The 18,830-nt window shown below is 38.6% G+C and overlaps 1 protein-coding gene across 2 annotated transcripts in view; it reads right to left on the bottom strand.

Annotated features, from left to right (window-relative positions):
- HSDL2 (hydroxysteroid dehydrogenase like 2) overlaps window positions 1–18,830 on the bottom strand; it is a 50,824-nt gene that overhangs the window by 7,246 nt on the left and 24,748 nt on the right. Inside the window, exons 7-9 of one of the 2 annotated variants that reach the window (XM_065947164.1) lie at window positions 11,761–11,955; window positions 9,917–9,988; window positions 4,265–4,414 (exon numbers count right to left, since the gene is read on the bottom strand). In XM_065947164.1, the coding sequence (XP_065803236.1) occupies window positions 4,265–4,414; window positions 9,917–9,988; window positions 11,761–11,955 (417 nt within the window). The remainder of the gene's footprint in view (window positions 1–4,264; window positions 4,415–9,916; window positions 9,989–11,760; window positions 11,956–18,830) is intronic. The other variant, XM_065947165.1, reaches the window with a different exon arrangement.

Raw genomic sequence — 18,830 nt, 5'->3', positions numbered from 1 at the left:
TCCTCTGTTGTCCCCTTCTCCTCCTGCCTTCAATCCCTCCCAGCATCAGGGTCTTTTCCAATGAGTTAACTCTTTGCATGAGGTGGCCAAAGTATTGGAGTTTCAGCTTCAACATCAGTCCTTCCAATGAACACCCAGGACTGATCTCCTTTAGGATGGACTGGTTGGATCTCCTTGCAGTCCAAGGGACCCTAGAGTCTTCTCTAACACCACAGTTCAAAAGCATCGATTCTTCAGTGCTCAGCTTTCTTTATAGTCCAACTCTCACATCCATTCATGACCACTGGAAAAACCATAGCCTTGATTAGACGGACCTTTGTTGGCAAAGTAATGTCTCTGCTTTTTAATATGCTATTTAGGTTGGTCCTAACTTTCCTTCCAAGGAGTAAGCGTCTTTAATTTCATTGCTGCAATCACCATCTGCAGTGATTTTGGAGCCCCCAAAAGTAAAGTCAGCCACTGTTTCCACTGTTTCCCAGTCTATTTCCCATTAGAGAGGGACAAAGAGGATGCAGAGGGACTTCCCTGATGGTCTAGTGGTAAAGAACCTGCTTGCTAATGCAAGGGACACAGGTTCAATCCCTGGTCTGGGAAGATTCCGCGTGCTGCAGGGCGAATAAGCCCATGAGCCGCAAGGACTGAAGCCTGCCTGCCCTAGAGCCCATGCTCCACCCCCAGAGACATCACCGCAGTGAGACGCCCATGCACCATAACTAGAGAAGAGCCCCCGCTCGGCACAGCTGGAGAAAGGCCGTGTGAGACAATGAAGACCCAGTGCAGTCATAAATAAATGGAGGATGCAGAGGACAATTTAGGGAGGGACTGGGGCTGTTCAGGAGCTTGAGGATGTATGCCTGGGTCAGGATTCAGCAGTGACAATGGGGACAGGTTGGCATATGTGAATGAGAACTTAGCAAAGCAGTACCACAGAATTAGGTAGCTGACTGCATATGAAGAGGGAAAGGCAGGGAGGGTGCAGAAGAGTGATTTATTTTGCTAGTTTTTGGCTTGGGAAGCTGGATAAACAATGGTGTGTTTTGTTTTGTTTTTTTTCTGAGAGAGGACTACTGAAGAAGAGCAGATTTAACAAGTAATGCCAAAGCCGGGTATTGGGAATGATGAATTATTATGAACATTTTCAGATTGAGGCATCTCTGTGATAACTGGGTGAAAATGTCACATGAAGTCTGACCAGGCTACAAAGAGAGATCCGTAGGGAACCAGCTCTGATGGTCACAGAAGCCATGTGAGTGGTTGGGGTTTTCCTAGACAAAGCCTGTAGAATAGAGAGTTCCAAGACCGTGACCTGAAGACTATCAACGTGTAAGGAAAGGATGGAGAAGCATCTAGCACAGGAGACTGACAAGGCATGATTACAGACAGAGAAGAAACGCAAATGGACATTTCCAGAAGGAAAGCGTGGTCAGCAGCATCCAACGTTGCAGAGTGGAGACAAGGCAAGAAAGACAAATGCCCATGGTGACACAGAAGTCATTGAGGACCTTGGGGAGAGCAAATCCAGTGGACCAGAGGAAAATGACACCAGAGCACAGAGAACTGTGTGTGAAAATAAGTGTGGCTCTGAAAGGGAGAAGAAAGATGGGGGGTGGGCAGTGTGATTGCAGGGTTGTTACTGCTGTTTTTTTTTTAAGACAGATTTTGGGAATGTTAAAAAGCCACTGGGAAGGACACTTCAGGACAAACAGGTGGAAGATGCAGCACCTATTCCCTGAGGAGGCCAGAGGAAACGGGATCTAGAACTTTGCTACTCAAAATGTGATCCCTGAACTGCACAACTGTCATCATGTCAAAAATGCAGACTTCAGACCCTACCTCAGACCTCCTGAATCAGATTCTGCGTTTTAGCATGCCCTGCGGGGATCAGTATGGAGCTTAAAGCTTCAGATGCACACATCTGGAGTTGAGCTCGACCTGCTGGGAGGGGAAGATGAGAGGCTGGGTATCAGATGGCAGGAAGCTGGATAAATTCCTATCTGTTGGCTTCCCTTATCTCTGTGAAAGAGGAGGTGGGATTATCTGCAGAAATGTGCAGGAAAGTGGTAAAGGGAGAGAGAGGAGATTTCAGGAGCACTGAAAGGTTTAAACAGTCACTGTGTTAAAAGAGACAAGAAGCTGATCATGGAAACAATGAATTCTGATGTGCTGCTTAGACCCCAGGTGGAGCGGACCAGTGATGAATTTTTATTGGTACAGGTTCACTGGTTGGTGTGACTCCCCTTCCCACAGTTTCCCAGCCAGACGTGGCAGCCTGGACTCAAGCGTGGAGCAGGCAGATAGTTTGATCATCCAGGACTAGGATTTTGACAGTTGGTGACACAGGCAGCAGGTCAGGAAGTTTAGGATATCCGCAAGACGGTGATTGAAGCAATGGACTATGGCTTCTAGGGAAGGAAGTAAAAACAAGAAGATGCAGATGGATTAAGGTAAAGTAGAGGTGATAAAGGATAAAAGAATTGGTAATGTCAAAGTTTGTGTGCAATGGGACTGTGGTAGCTAATTCTTAAAACTATCATTAACATGTATTAAAGCTGTACTGAGAAGAAAAATATTGAGAGATTTTAAAAGCTGACTGCATCAGACAGATCAGAATTAATCTCAAAGATTAAAAAATAGCAAGAGAGTTCCCTGGCAGTCCAGTAGTTAGGACTCGGTGCTTATCACTGCTGTGGGCTCAGGGTAAGTCCTTTGTCAGGGAAGTAAAATCCCACAAGCTGTGTGTGGTGCAGCCAAAAAAAAAAGGAAAAAAAAAAAGGCAAGGTGCCCATGGTTAATGAATTACTGCATTACACTACCTGTCTTCTAAATAGGATTTTCTCTCAATTTAATACACCAAGACGTTAACACTGGAAGTATCTATAAGAAAATTTTATTTTGCATATGTCCATATGCACTGATATGCAGATATGCAGATGATACCACCCTTATGGCAGAAAGTGAAGAACTAAAGAGCCTCTTGATGAAAGTGAAAGAGGAGTGTGAAGAAGTTGGCTTAAAGCTCAACATTTAGAAAACTAAGATCCTGGCATCCGGTCCCATCACTTCATGGCAAATAGATGGGGAAACAGTGGAAACAGTGGCTGACTTTATTTTTCTGGGCTCCAAAATCACTGTAGATGGTGACTGCAGCCAAGAAATTGAAAGACGCTTACTCCTTGGAAGGAAAGTTATGACCAACCTAAACAACATATTAAAAAGCAGAGACATTGCTTGCCAACAAAGGTCCATCTAGTCAAGGCTATGGTTTTTCCAGTGGTCACGTATGGATGTGAGAGTTGGACTATAAAGAAAGCTGAGTGCCAAACAACTGATGCTTTTGAACTGTGGTGTTGGAGAAGACTCTTGAGAGTCCCTTGGACTGCAAGGAGATCCAACCAATCCATCCTAAAGGAGATCAGTCCTGAGTGTTCATTGGAAGGACTGATGCTGAAGCTGAAACTCCAATACTTTGGCCACCTGATGTGAAGAGCTGACTCGCTGGAAAAGACCCTGATGCTGGGAGCAATTGAGGGCAGGAGGAGAAGGGGAAAACAGAGGATGAGATGGTTGGATGGCATTACTGACTCAATGGATGTGGGTTTGGGTGGACTCCAGGAGTTGGTGATGGACTGGGAGGCCTGGTATGCTGCGGTTCATGGGGTTGCAAAGAGTCAGACACGACTGAGCGACTGAACTGAACTGAATATACATTGATATTAACTTAAAAATACAAATCAGAAGAACTACAAAACCAAGTAGAAAACAAATGTATCACTTATATGTGGAACTACCAGTTTAAAACAAGTAGATATAACTATAGGTTGACACATATGAACCCCATGGTAACCACAAATCCAAAGCTTTGATGGTGGTGGTTTGGTCGCTAAGTCATGTCTGATTCTTGCGATCCCATGGACTGTGCCCATCAGGCTCCTCTTCCCATGGGATTCTCCAGGCAAGAATACTGGAGTGGGTTGCCATTTCTTTCTCCAGGGGATCTTCCCAACCCAGGAATCAAACCTGGGTCTCCTGCATTGCAGGCAGATGATTTAACAACTGAGCTTTGATAGACTCACAAAAACCAAAAGGAAAACACAAAAATACAAACCAGTAGTTATCTACTATTCTTAAATGTCTACATTCTAGGGTAAAAGTTCTGGATATAGCCATCTATCCAGGCGATTACTACTGGAAGTTGATATACTTCTAAAGAAAATACCCTACATTGTTTCAATAAAAGCTACAGATTATCAGAAGTAACCCTTACCTGAGAGTTCAAACTGGTAGATGGCTTGAGTGGCTTTAACAACGTCATCATTGAGTGAGTCCTTAACAATTCTGAATGTTTCTTCCACAGCTCCAGAACGTGGTTTTGGTGGTGGCTGTGTCTTCTCTTCTTTCAGTTCTGGAAAAGCACCTATAAAATGTTATTGATGTAAGTGCCTTTAAGGCCCAGGCAATGTAAAGTCCCACATAAAATTAGTTAATTAGCAGAACAGACTTGCTACCATTTGACCAAAATGACCTTAAATATGTTCAGTGGCATCTTAAAAGCACAAATCAAACATATGGAATAACAACCAAACACATCAGTTATGATTGTAAATGTAAATGGTACATAGTCTTCAAGTAAAAAGCTCTCAAGATTAGGTTAAAAAAAATCCAAACTATACAGTGTTTATAGTAAATAGATCTAAACAAACTACTAGAGTTTTAGTGGTAACAATTAATCACTCCTATATCATCGCCTCTGAGTTCTAAAACCAAATGAGCAAAGAACACCGTGGAGTCAGAAAGATGGAGATCAGAATATCACTATACAAATTGGAGGAAATGAACTGGAAACTGCAGTTTGAATCGACAGCCAAGCGAACTCTTCAGTAATTTTACCTCTAAATTAAACTTATTCATCTAGTCTCTTCATTCTTGGGTTGGGAAGATCCCCTGGAGAAGGGAAAGGCTACACACTCCAGTACTCTGGGTTGGAGAATTCCACGGACTGTATAGTCCACGGGGTAGCGAAGAGTCGGACACGACTGATCGACTTTCACTTTTACTTCATCCCTGGATTGAACCTGCCTCCTCCTTTCAGGGAATGGAAATGCCTCTTTAAGTAAAAATCATGTGAAGACTGAGAATAGCCTCCTCTGACAGAAAGAAGGCTCAAAATGCCTTAAATCACACAAACTCATTACTTTTCCCAATTTCAAACTGGTCCCTCCCACTTGATGAAGAGGGAAATCAAACCACATATTAGTTTCATGAAGGCCCCACTGCCTAGAAACCAAGGCCAAGGGAATACAGGTTGCAACATTTTAAAAACTGTATTCACTTAAACCACTGGCCATGACCATTCAGCATATGATGGGCCAGAGGAGAAGATGTGCAGTGCGCAGCACTGTTCGGACCCCTTAGCATGAAGCTATCCCTCAATTTGAACCTGTCTTTATCTATCCTCTTGGAATCATTTGTGGGCAGTTTGGCTGCACCCAGAAACGGGTGAGAGTAATTTGTTATTTAACTCAAATAACAAATAACTCAAATAACTCAAATAACTGTTCTTTAGGCTGAAGATCAGTTCTCCATCTATTTCCCAAATCAAATTATACCCAGTCATATTGTCCAATATAACTCACCAAAGGCTATTACATAAAATCTAATCAGCAACACAAAGATATACCTGGGACAATATAATCAATTAAAAGTGTCTTAAATTTGTTAAATACAAATTACCTTCCATTATGCTTCCACAGACAAATTAAAAAAAACAGTAAAAGCCTTCTCCTTTTCTAAAGTCCAGCATATATTAAAGGTGAAATACTTAAGATCCAATTCTATGGTATTATTATTTAGAAGCCAATTTAAAAATTCAGATATATATTTAATGCTGACAGTACAGTGAGGGAGATACTCATACACAGCCAGTATTTATAATTCTGGAAGGAAACTTGATAATAAATGTCAGGAACCCTCCCATTGCCTGATCATCCACTTTCAGTGATCTACTAAAAATCCTGTAACATTTATACAGTGAAACAATTATGAACCACTAAAATAAACAGTATATTCATATGACAGTACATTCACTCAACACTAAGTTGTCATTTCAAAAATTTGTTTTTGAAGACATGGATAATATTCAGGATATAATTTTAAGTAAAATGAAGCATATACAATTAAATACAATATGATCCCATCTGGTGAAATATACATTTGTAGATACGAATTTTAAGTTACATTTTCAGAAAATATAAATGATTGGAAAGAAATAAACCAAGACACAAACAGTATTTATATTTGGATGGCAGGTTATACATGGTTTTTAAATTTTTCTTTATTCTTTCTATACTAAGCGTTTTATATATAAATTAATTTAAAACAATATCAAAATTGATTAAAGTACATTACAAAATCTATTGGATGTGAACAAAGTTATATTAAGGGGGTAAATGCACAGTCAAAATTATTTTATTATTTTTAAAGAAATAAAAATAAACTATTAGCCTAGCAGGCAAGAAAAGAACAAAAATATGCAATCTCAAAAAGGAAACAAAAAAGAAAGAAATAAAGCATGAAAATTTTAAATTAATGAATCAAATTATTGCAGAATTTTGTGGATATACTAAAAATTACTTAACTATATACTTTAAAATGGTGAGTTTGGGGTATAGATCATATCTTAAAGATGTAATAGAAGTAATGAATTAGTAAAGAAAAAAGCAGAAGTATGAAAAATGAAATATAATTTAAAACCTGGTTTTTTTTTGTTTTTTTTTTAAAACCTGGTTTTTAAGAGCAAAAAATAATAAAATACACTAAAATTGAAAACTTTCTAGAAAACTAATCCAAAAAGAGGAGAGAAAAAGAAACTCTAAAAAGGGATAAAATACACAAAAAACTTAAATTATAAATGAATACTACATGACAACACTTAAATAAATTTTACAACTTTAAATGGCTGGTTCTGGGTTTTTTTATTTTAGAAAAAAAATTAATTGACTGAGCAAATAAAAATATTTTCAAAGAAACAACTTCAGAAAAGACTCAAATGACTTAGTGAGACATTTCAAACCTTCAAGAAAAAGAACATGGAAAAAGAAAGTTACCCAATTGATTGCCATATTCAAAACAGAACAAAAAATAAAATATAGGAAACAATAACAAAAATTTAGACATTAATCTAAATACCTGATAAAAAATCTTAACCAACATCTAACATCTTACTTATGGATAAAATATAAAGATTTTTCTCAATAAAATTAAGAATAAAAGAAGAATACATAAAACAAATAATTTCAATAAATATTTCCAAATGCTTCTGGAAGTTAGAGTCAGTATATTAAGATACCTGCCAGAAATAATCCTGTAAGATACTATTATATGCAGATAATAAGTTTGACCACTTAGGAAATTCAAGAAATTACTCAATGATAATTATACCAACTTATGTGTATAGAGAATTTGCTAAATAAAATTCACAACATGACACTCTATCATACCTAACCTCATGATACTTGTATAAGGAAAGTAAGAGATGAGAAAATTGTTTCAGAGAGCTGAAGTGACTTGTCCAAGGTCAGAGACAAAAGTGGCAGGGACAGGACTCATACCCAGATCTGTCTTACTCCAAAGTCTATGCTTTCAGTAACTGTCTCTCTACGAGAAACTATTAGAAGTCTAAAACAAAACAAAACAAAAACTCGTGAAGGTGACCAGATATAAAGTCAATATAAAAAGCTAGTTTTCCCTTATTGTTTATAACATATCTTGTTTCAGAAAGCACTTCAGTATGCTTAATAAAATATACACAATTCAGGATTAAAGTAAAAAGGGGTGAGTGAGGTTCTAAAAATGGCAACTGAAATACCCACCCAAGGTTACACAGCAGGAATTCCAACCCAGGCAGTCTGACTGCCTTCTGCATCTAACCATGTAACTTTTAGATGCGTTCTGCATCTAACCATGTAACTTTTATACAGCCAACATACACGCTGAGCATAGCACTAAGACATAAGCTCAGCAGAACTGGACCCAGCAGAGGCTGTAAAACTGAAGAAGGCAAAGACATAGGCTTGCTTCATGTTTCTGGAGGCAGGAAACAGATAGGGATGTGTTTGGTTTTAGAAGGCACATGAGACAGAACTAAGTTTATCATACAATAACTGGCGGAGCACCTCTCTTACTAATAGGTGACTACTGCAGGTGACCTGTCCATTAATCAAGATATATCATCTGTATCATCTGAGGTGCCAGGGAGATGGCAATGAAAACTTCAGTGTAGTCTTGAAAGACACTTGCCAAGGAATAAACTGCATCGTTTATCACCTAGACTATTTAAGCATAGCATGATGACTGCACAAGAGAATAAAACTATAGGAGACAAAAAAAAAAAACAAAAAACCAGTAGTATATTTCAAAGGGACAGTCAGTAGACAACAAATATGGAAACTTTTGGGAGGGAAATGAAATCAAGTTCTCCTAAAATGAGTTTAGTAAGTTTATGATTAACCTCTACATCCAAAACTTCCTTCCCTTGCTTGTTTCCTCTGATCCCAATTCTGTGCTAACTGAATACCAATTAACTGGAGTCGACTAAAATTGCTGTTGTTGGTAACATCACTGATCTATTAAATATGCTGCTGTAGATATGATTAACACACGAAATGAGCTAACAGGCCTCTGAGCCATGGACCACCTGGCCAGAGAATCCTAAAGCAGAGACATCCTGATTCCCAAAACTACAACATAGAAATGTCACAGAGGACTTCTCTAGTGGTCCAGTGGTTGAGAGTCCAGCTGCCAATTCAGGGGCACAGGTTTGATCCCTGGTCTGGGAAGATCCCACGTGCCAGGGGCAACTAAGCCGGTATGCCACAACTCCTAAGCCCTCTCTCTAGAGTGGCTTAGAGCCACTCACTGCAACAAGAGAAGTCACTGGAAGGAGGAGTCCATGCACTGCAATGAAGAGTAGCCCCGTTCACCGCAATTACAGAAAACCCAAGAGCAGCAACGAAGACCCAGTGCAGCCAATAATATTAACTAATTTAATAAAAAGTAAGTTTATGATAAACCTCTACATCCAAAACTTCCTTCCCTTGGGACTAAAAGGTTTGGGACTAAAACGCATTGCAGTAAGATTCTATAGGTTTGCTAAAGGTACAGAAGAAACGTTGTCTTCAACTTTCTAACCGCCATCTAAAAAATCTACGGTCACTTAGGAGATTCACAGAGTCTATAATATAAAAAAAAGGTGAGGGTCCAGAGGAAGCACTGCTATTCTTGTTAACAAGCTATGAGAGAAATTCTCAGGGGTTTTCACTGAAGAGAGTTTCTTCTGACACCTTTCAGTAAGTTAGTGGCATAATGCCAGAACACAAGGATTAAAATGTAAACTCGGGACCAATTTAAGGGAGCTGTTGTTTCTAAATTACAAAAATGAAACAAAGAAACCCGAACCTCCTTTGAAGTTAATTTCATAGCACAAACTCTGTGAATGGTGTCAGATGTACTATAAGAGGACACATTTTTCCTCAAAAAAAATATCAACACAAAACAACTAAAAATAGTGCCAAGGGAAAGAAAGAAAAACATTAAAAAGGTGCATTTCAAAGACAACTTTTCCTTAAATGAAAAGAATACACTGAAAACTTATTACCAGTAGAAGGAAAAAAACACTTCCTTTGCTAGAATTAACTATGCCTTTACTTGTCTAGTTTAAATTACAAAAATAGGGAATTCCCTGGTGGTCCAGTGGTTAGGACTCGGCACTAAGATCCCTTACGCCGCATGGTGAGCTGTCCCCCACTTCCCTGCCAAATACAAAATAGTTTAAAAGCAGAAATGTCCAATTCTACATTCTGGAAGATATACATAAGTTAGTAACTTTATTTTCCCACTGAAAATCCAGTCTCCATCTTACCATATGAGTCTGCTTTCTTTGTAACTGTAGCTGGCTGTTCATCCAAGAAGAAATCTGGTAACAAAGGATGGCCTGAAAAATTGATCCCCAAACAATCAGGTTAACGGAACAACTTCTTCATTCAGATTTTAACATCTGTTTAAGAAACATTATATGTTTTTATTATATTGATCATTCTGGAGCTGTGAAAAAGACTCCCAGGAGAAGTATCAACCTCTGACCTTCATTAAGCTAAAACACTTTTCCAGCAACCTAGCTATCCTCCTCTCCTACTGAAAATTTCATCTTAAAGATCCAACCAAAGAGTTGTTAAGCCCTCAACTGCTCTCCCAAGAGCTTTCTACACCTTCTCATCTACCCATGCAATCCTTCTGTCCTACCTCCCTCCAAAACACTCAGGGCTCATTTCTCACCTGGCCCCCTTGAGACAAGGGGGTTCCTCATTAAGAAGAACTTGTTTTCCACATCTGTCAATGTGTCTGTCTTTCCCTCGCAGAAGATTAAAAAAACTGGAGGGCAGGGATGCACCAGTCTTTGTTATATCCTAACACTTTAACTGTAGCACATGATCATATTGCTTTCAACATTTGATAGAATTTTTAATTTTAATTGAATTTAAAATTTTGTGTACAGTGACACTGTGTCTTTAAAACCTAAAGTGATAGTTACACTACACCAGAATCCAGAAGAACTGGGTATGGTTCAGGTTCTGGCACTTATTAGCTGACTGCTCTTAGGCAAAGGCTCAATCCCTTTGAAACCTGTCTCTCCACTACAAGTATTAACTACTGAATAGTCCGATTGTACCACAAGCCAGGCACTGTGCATGATATACATTTTTGCACTTAGTTCTTACAAAAATCCTGTGTAGAAGCTATCTCTCCCTTAATTTAACTGATAAAGAAAGTGAGACTCAGAGGAAACAGGTGATCTGCCTAAGGCCGCCCCACTAGTGAGCAGCTAAATAGAAGTGGGAACTGGATTGTCTCCTCCCAAACTCCACAATTCCTAATCTCTGTACAATATTGCTTCCTTCACAGGACTGCTATGAAAGTTAAATAGATACTATATATATAAATGTTTTGTAAAACCATATAGAGCTACTTCATTCAATTTGTTTCAGACTGAAGAGACAGGGATGATACAAATAGAAACATGTGGTTTCTGTCACCAAGGAGCTCAACTTAATTACTAATATTTAAAATACACTTCTGCACAAATACAATTCCCATTTGGGACTATGATTGTCTACTATACATTTTATTTTACATGTAAAGTAAAAATGTATTATCATCACTATCATCCCCTGCAGTTAGAACAGGAAGAATTATTTTTGAACAAGGGATCTTCTGAGAACTTCTCAAATCCCCGCCTTGTATGTGAGGCAGACCCTGTTCAATCACCTTCACCATTCATCATGAAGCTACACTTAGATTGCACTTAAGAGATAACATGTGGAAAGAGCCCACAATCTTAAAAAGTTTTTGTAAGAAACTTATCACTGAATCATCTGTACCATGTCCTTGAACAAACTCTGTACTATGTTATTTTAAGACCAACTTCAGAAACTATTTTTCATTTTTGGCTTCAAGATTTAGAAAAGGTTAGAAGCTGATGGGACCTTTTCTGTGTATCTGTTAAAAAGTCTTTGGGCTCACTTCTGTTTTCCCTTTCTCTTTTTTGAAAGTTGTATTAGTCTGGGTCTTTCCCTTCCCTGGGAAGACAGTTTTTAAAAAGAGTGTATCAATGTTATAATCACATGAACACGTACACAAAACAGATGTATGTCCACTGCAGGCAACGTGGACAAACACATCACTACTTTTTAAAACCAAAAGCATTACCTGGTGTAATGGCATAGACATCAAAATTTTTTATTCCTTCTTCTTTTAAGATATTTTCATCGATAATAAAGTTGCCCGTAAAACTTTTTGGCTTTTTGAAAATGCAATATGCAGCATCTGCAATGATATCAACTTTTCTACACTGGCTTTCGATACCGGATCCTCCCAGCATATCCATAGCAGCAGTGTGTATGGCTACAGAGAAAACAAACATACACATACATAACTTTAAACTGAGTTAACAGAACTATGCGAGGAACAAGCAAGACAATTTCTCTCTCTATAACTCAGGTGATGAAAACACAGTCCAGAGAGCTTAAAGAATTTGCCAAATGTTTTACTGACATAACTAGGTGGACAATACATGTACTCAACACAACGCTGTCTTATACAGGACTCCTTCATGAAACTCACAGTGAAATTAGATCGCTGATTAAGAATGCTCAAAGAATTTGCATACCATTCTTGAGAGACCAGAAAGTCGGTGAGGAATACTACCAAGAGCACTGAACTGTAAATCAGGTCAGTGATATTTTTATGCCAACTACGCTGAGATTTTTGGCAGGCCACTTTAACATCTTTTGGCTTCAGTTTCCTGTCTCTCAAATACGCAGTCCCTTTCCTAAGCTTATTTTCTCTTTTCCCTCTACTAGAATAAAGAAACTTTGTATTTCTTGTTCATCACTGTACCCCTAGTGCCTAAAACAATGACAAGTATACCATAAACATCAGATAAATACTGGTTGGATTTGAGGGCCCTTTTACATGCAGATACTACTTTCATTTATGAAATACTAGAAAATAAAGAGAAGGGAAAAGAAAAAAAAGTGTTTTTTTGACTGCACGTCACCGTCTTAGTTCCCCGATGGGGGGATGATGAATCCATCATCCAGTGGAAGCTTGGAGTCTTAATCACTGGACCACCAGGGAAGTCCCAAGGAGGAATTTTTAAATTATCTATAATCCTTCTCCCCAGAGAAAATTATTATTAATGCTTGCATATAATTTCCACTGTTTTAGGTGCATATGATTTTTAATTAATTAATTTTTGCTTGCATTGAGTCTTCATTGCTTTGTGCGGGCTTTCTCTAGTTGTGGTGAGTGGAGGCCATTCTTCCTCACGGTGCAAGGGCTTCTCACTGCGGTGTCTTCTCTGGTTGTGAAGCACAGGTTCTAAGGCTCGCAGGCTCAGTAGTTGTGGCCCTCAGGCTTAGTTGCTCTGAGGCATGTGGGATCTTCCTGGACCAGGGGTTGAACCTGTATCTGCTGCACTGGCAGACGGATATTTATACACAGTATCATCAGGGAAGTCCCATACATGTAATTTTTAAATTATGTTTTTGTGAAGTAACCTGAAACTCTTACCATTAATACTACATTACTAATTATGCGTTGCCAAAGTTGTGATAGTAACTTATTTCAATTTACATTTAAAGCAACGAAAATCAATTTGTTTAAATGTATTTTAGGCTTCTGCTGCTGCTGCTGCTAAGTCGCTTCAGTCGTGTCTGACACAGTGTGACCCCATAGATGGCAGACCACCAGGCTCCCCCGTCCCTGGGATTCTCCAGGCAAGAACACTGGAGTGGGTTGCCATTTCCTTCTTCAATGCATGAAAGTGAAAAGTGAAAGTGACGCCGGTCAGTCGTGCCCAACTCTTAGTGACCCCACGGACTGCAGCCCACCAGGCTCCTCCATCCATGAGATTTTCCAGGCGAGAGTACTGGAGTGGAGATTGTCTTCTCCAATTTTAGGCTTCAGTTTCTAGTAATTTAGATAAATGCCTCTCCATTCTACTGTTAAACCACCATTTGAAATCATTACATACTCAAATAACCTACATAATTCAGTCCACAAGATGAAGTTTGTAGCTTTTAAGAGCCATTGACTCTTTCTCATTCAACAAACAGTTATTGAAAGTTATTAAAAAAGTCAGGCGCTACTGAGGTACTGGGAACAGATGAGCAGACAAAGCAGACAAAGTCCCTACTTTCACGGCAATTACCTCCTGGCACACTCCCCTCTTTCAAAGCATACACATGAACTTGGGGAATTTCTCAAGTGCACTGAATTAGAAGACACTTCTTCACATCATAACTAAAATTCCTTTTCTAGGAATAAATTTTTTAGCTTTACCAATAGCTCAAGAGCTCTGACCCCACTCTTGAAGTGGTACCTTATGAATAAAAAATAGCAGCTAACATTTATCAAGTGTACCCTGTGCTGGGCATACTGCTACATACTTAACACACACTATCTGAATGAATTCCACAAGGTATGTCCCATTATTATCCTCATTTTACAGATGACAGTACTCAGGCACAGAGGGGTTAAATAACCGTCCAAGGTTATAGGATTCAAATAGCTGGCAGCTTGATTTCAGAGCCAGGCTCTTAGCCACTATGTGATTAATGGGTCATACTTTGTTGATCAATATTTGGAGAGTTCAGTTATCATCTTACTCCTATAAACTGCAGAATTTTTCTATAAATGTTTCAATGCAGACAATGAGACTGTATACATACATACACACTCCACTCTCACTGTATATTATATAAATGGTATGCAAAGTCTTAAAAATTACTAAGTATGGGTCATGTAAGTATATATATGTCATGTACGTGTGTGTATATATGTAATGTATGTGTGTGTGTATCTACACACACACACAATATAAGAGTAAGGAATGGTTTACCAAACAACCTATCATTACTTTAATGACTTTTCTATGGAAGATACAAAGAAGGTATGAATAAACTCCCTAAATCAGGAAGTGACTGATGCAGTTACTGTCAACAAAAGTTTTGCAATCAACAGGTCAACCCAACAGGTTATACAACTGACAATAAAAACAGATTAATAACAGGATGAATCAAATCAAACTCCCTGATGATTTCTGGCAAAAAAAAAAGAAAATCAAGATTTATAAAGAAAGCTGATATGCCTTGGATCACAAGAATCCTAAAAGTAACCCTGAAACTTAAGTCTTATTAAGGAATAACTGGAAAATATCTACCAGCTTCTGAGTGGCTCTCCTGATTACAGCTTGGTATCTAAAAAAAATTTATGTTTTCTAAGCACAAGAAATAATTCTACTTTTTCTTTTTTTTAAAAAATACTTTATTGAAGAGATGAATACATACTTTAAGCATTTTCAATCATATGTATATATATTTTAACCACTCTTTTGCTGGAGTGTATGCAAAGTCGCTTCAGTTGTGTCCGGTTCTTAGCAACCTTATGGACTGTAGCCCGCCAGGCTCCTCTGTTCATGGGATTCTCCAGGCAAGATATTGGAGTGGGTTGTCATGTCCTTCTCCAAGGGATCTTCCTGACCCAGGAATTGAATCCACATCTCTTATGTCTCCTGCACTGGCAGGACCACTAGCGCCACCAGAGAAGCCCTTTTGATGGCATAGGTGCATTTTATTGGTTTTCTTTCAGATTAACCATTTTTAAGCATATAGTTCTTTGGCATTAAGTACATTCAGAATGTTGTGCCACTACTGCCATCCATTCCCAGAACTTTTCAAAATATCTTAAAAAAAAATTATCTCAGTAAATTGGTTTATAATAGTATAGAGGTTTCAAGTGTTTATATTTCGACTTATGTATACACTACAGCATGCTAGTCACAGAAAGTTTAGCTTGCATCCACTACCATACAGTTAATCCCCTTTACCTATTTCACCCTCCCCCTCCCCTTCCCCTCTGGTACCCACTACTCTGTTCTCTGTATCTACACACACACACACACACATATTCTTGTATGTGTTCATGAACCAAAGATACCATTGATTATAAAGTGTAACCACCAAGAGGAAAAAAACCTGCCAATTAAACTATAATACATCAACTATAAAGAGCAACCTGGTATCAAAGACGTAAACGTCAAAACATGGGCATCTCAGGATCAGTGAAATATGGTACAAACTGCTTAACCTAGTTGCTAAGTAGGTCCCTTGAAAGTGGAAACCAGTTTTGGCTTCTAGTGCCATAGAGGCCAGCTGCCACCTTGTCACCATGACCTCCCCGCTTAGCTGAGCTTCCACGTCTATGTGTAACGTGGTCTAGGTGCCAGACGACTGCAGCTCTTCTGAGATGCCTTTGTTATCTCCCTCTCTACCGCCACTACCAAGATAAGTAGCCTCCAGTTGCAGACTCCTCACCCCAGCTCACTGGAAACCTACCCAAAAGAGGACTGTCCTCTCCTACCACACTTCTGATCAGTCCAGAGGCAAGAGAGAGCAGGCACTTTTCAACAGCAGCCTCCATCCCTCTTCCCCTCCCCGGCCTCCACTTCAGTAGAAACTATAAAATGTGTTTTGTAAAGGGATAAGGTTGTATTTCTGAAGGTAACAAACTTGGGGGCCTGAGGTCCTCATGTTGGGAAACTGCTAAAGGCATGATTGCTGGTCCATTTTCTGGATTTGTGGCATTCCCTGGGGTGAAAGTTCTAGGCCCAGAAGGGGCAATGTAGCCAGTGAAGAGAAGGAAAACCAAGCCAGAGGGGACAAACATTGGACCAGGACGCAGTTTTGATTGTAGATAAAATATATCACACTGTAGATATGTAGAAAATATATGCACTCATTTTGTTAATTGCAACAAAACTCTTCCTGGAAGGGCAATAATGTTGGGAGTCTGCTGCTATTTCCAGCGAACATAAAGAGAGAATCACGCTATATGGTCCAGAAAGAAAAGATGTGTCTTTTTTTTTTTTTTTTTTAAGATGTGTCTTTTAAATAGAGACCTCAGAAACAGCGAGGAGCCTGAACACCCTCTCAAATCCATTTTCATTGCCTCCATCATAAATAATGCAATATGCTAGCTAGGTTTCCTGCCTCCTCTTTCCACAATCTTACAAGTCAGCCTATTCAGATGCCAAAATAAACTTCCTAAACTTACCTCATCACAAACCACTGCTCCTCTTTGCCTTCTGCAGATTATTGCTCTCCTGCCTCTAAAATCCTAAAGTGACTCTCTACTGAATACAAGTTAAAATTCAAGCTCCTAAACTTGGCAATCAAAACCCTTGGACTTAATCTGTCCATCTTGCCCACAACCTCACATCTACCCAACATTCAGGCCAATCCGAACTATTCGCAGTTGCTCCAGTTCAGCGGGAAATAAAAAATCCACACCCCATCATAGATACACCATAACAACTTCTTGTAGTTCTACCAAACACCCAGTATTTTCCCATACTTCAGACTGTTGTTACCTCTGCCAAGAATGACTTGTTCAGTTCTCCTTGTTAATTCCAACATCCTCAGTCTCATTTCAATTGTTTCATTAAAAGACCTCCCTTTCTGACTTTTAATCTGAGCTACATAGCCCTCTTGCTATGTTTCAAAAGTATCCTGTACATAATTCATCATGCCATGTATCATAAGGAGCATGACTGCAAATTCAATTCACTATGTTATACAAGTCTAGGACCCAAAGGATCCTAGATGGATCCAATGGTTCCAAGATGTCAAGTAAACCTCCTATTAATAAAATGACCACCTCAACTAAAGCAAAGGTCTAGGCAGTGAGCTGATTTCTCCTGCCAATCCTCATAATGTCCTTCACATGCCCTGTCATTCAACATTCTTCTCCTTTCTTACATAAACCTTTTATTTGGAATGTCTATTATGGACCTACATGGAAGCTAATCGTACTGCATTCATTTATTCATCAAATATTAATACTTATTGAATGTCTGCAATGATGATAATAAAGTAAACAAAACAGATACTATATCTTTAAGAAGCTTTTCTAGCAAGAAAGACATAACAACTACTGTTATTGTTATCAGTAATTTAAATTCACATGCTATAAGCGATGTGAAGGAGACGGACAGACACTAACTTTCTCACTCTATCTATCAACTTTAATAACAGCAGTGATTGCAGCAGGGGGTGGGGCTTGAGAACGGATGAGAGAAGGAAAAGAAGTTGAAGAAAAGAAAAGTCCTAGTTTTAAGCTTCTTTACTGTGATTCACAATAAGTCACACTTCTTATGAGCAAGACTAAAAATGCATAATACCCACACATAAACACTCATAAACATATGCATATTTCATTTATATATGATATTCACATATGTTTTAAAGTTTACCAAAAAACACTATTACAATGTGCAATGCTCTCTAATATTCTCTATTTTATTCAATTAAAAATAAAATGAAACAACAACAAAATTCTGGATGCTACCTACTAAATCAATTTCACAATCCACTAAATTGATTTCATGCCTCACTAAATTGATTTCATGACTCACCAGTGAGTCTTGACATGTAGCTTGAAAATATCGTAGAAGCAGTTTTTTCACTCTCATCTTTTGCCTCATTGCAACAAATACCACTCTCCAGAAAATCTTAAAAGAATTTTGTCTGCTAGAGTATCATAAGGGAAAGGAAGAAGAAATAAAATCATGGTTCTGATCCCCTGGTAGGCAGGAAATAAAGGAATCTTAGTCAAACTGCAGACGGAATATTTTAAAAAACTGATTCCTCGCAAAAAAAGTTAAAAATAGAACTGCCACATGATCCAGCAATTTCACTTCTGGATATTTACCCAAAGAAAACAAAAACACTAATTCAAAAATACATATGCATACCAGTGTTTACTGCAGCATTACTTACAATAACCCAGATATGGAAGCAACCTAAAAGGCCATCAATGGATAAATAAGATGTGGTGATATATAATACATACACACACAATGGAACATTACTCAGCCATTAAAAAAATGAAATCGTGCTACCTAGACAACATGGGTGGATTTAGAGCGTACTACGCTAAATCAAACATCAGACAGAGAAAGACAAATATCATATGGTTTCACTTATGTGTGAAATCTGAAAAACAAAATAAATGAACAAAACAAAATGAAAACACACTGACAGAGAGAACAAGCAGGTGGCTGCCAGAGAAGAGTGGGGTACAGAGTGGGGCAAAACAGGTGAAAGTGATTAAGAGATACAGACTTCCAGTTATACAATAAAGAAACCTTAGGAATATACTATGCAGCATAAGGAATATGGTCAGTATTAGTGTAATAACTTTGCATGGGGACAGAT

Source organism: Muntiacus reevesi, chromosome 10, assembly GCF_963930625.1.
Source record: "Muntiacus reevesi chromosome 10, mMunRee1.1, whole genome shotgun sequence".
Lineage (NCBI taxonomy): Eukaryota > Metazoa > Chordata > Mammalia > Artiodactyla > Cervidae > Muntiacus > Muntiacus reevesi.
Note: the sequence above shows the minus strand (reverse complement) of the source record. Positions and strands in the feature narration are given on the sequence as shown.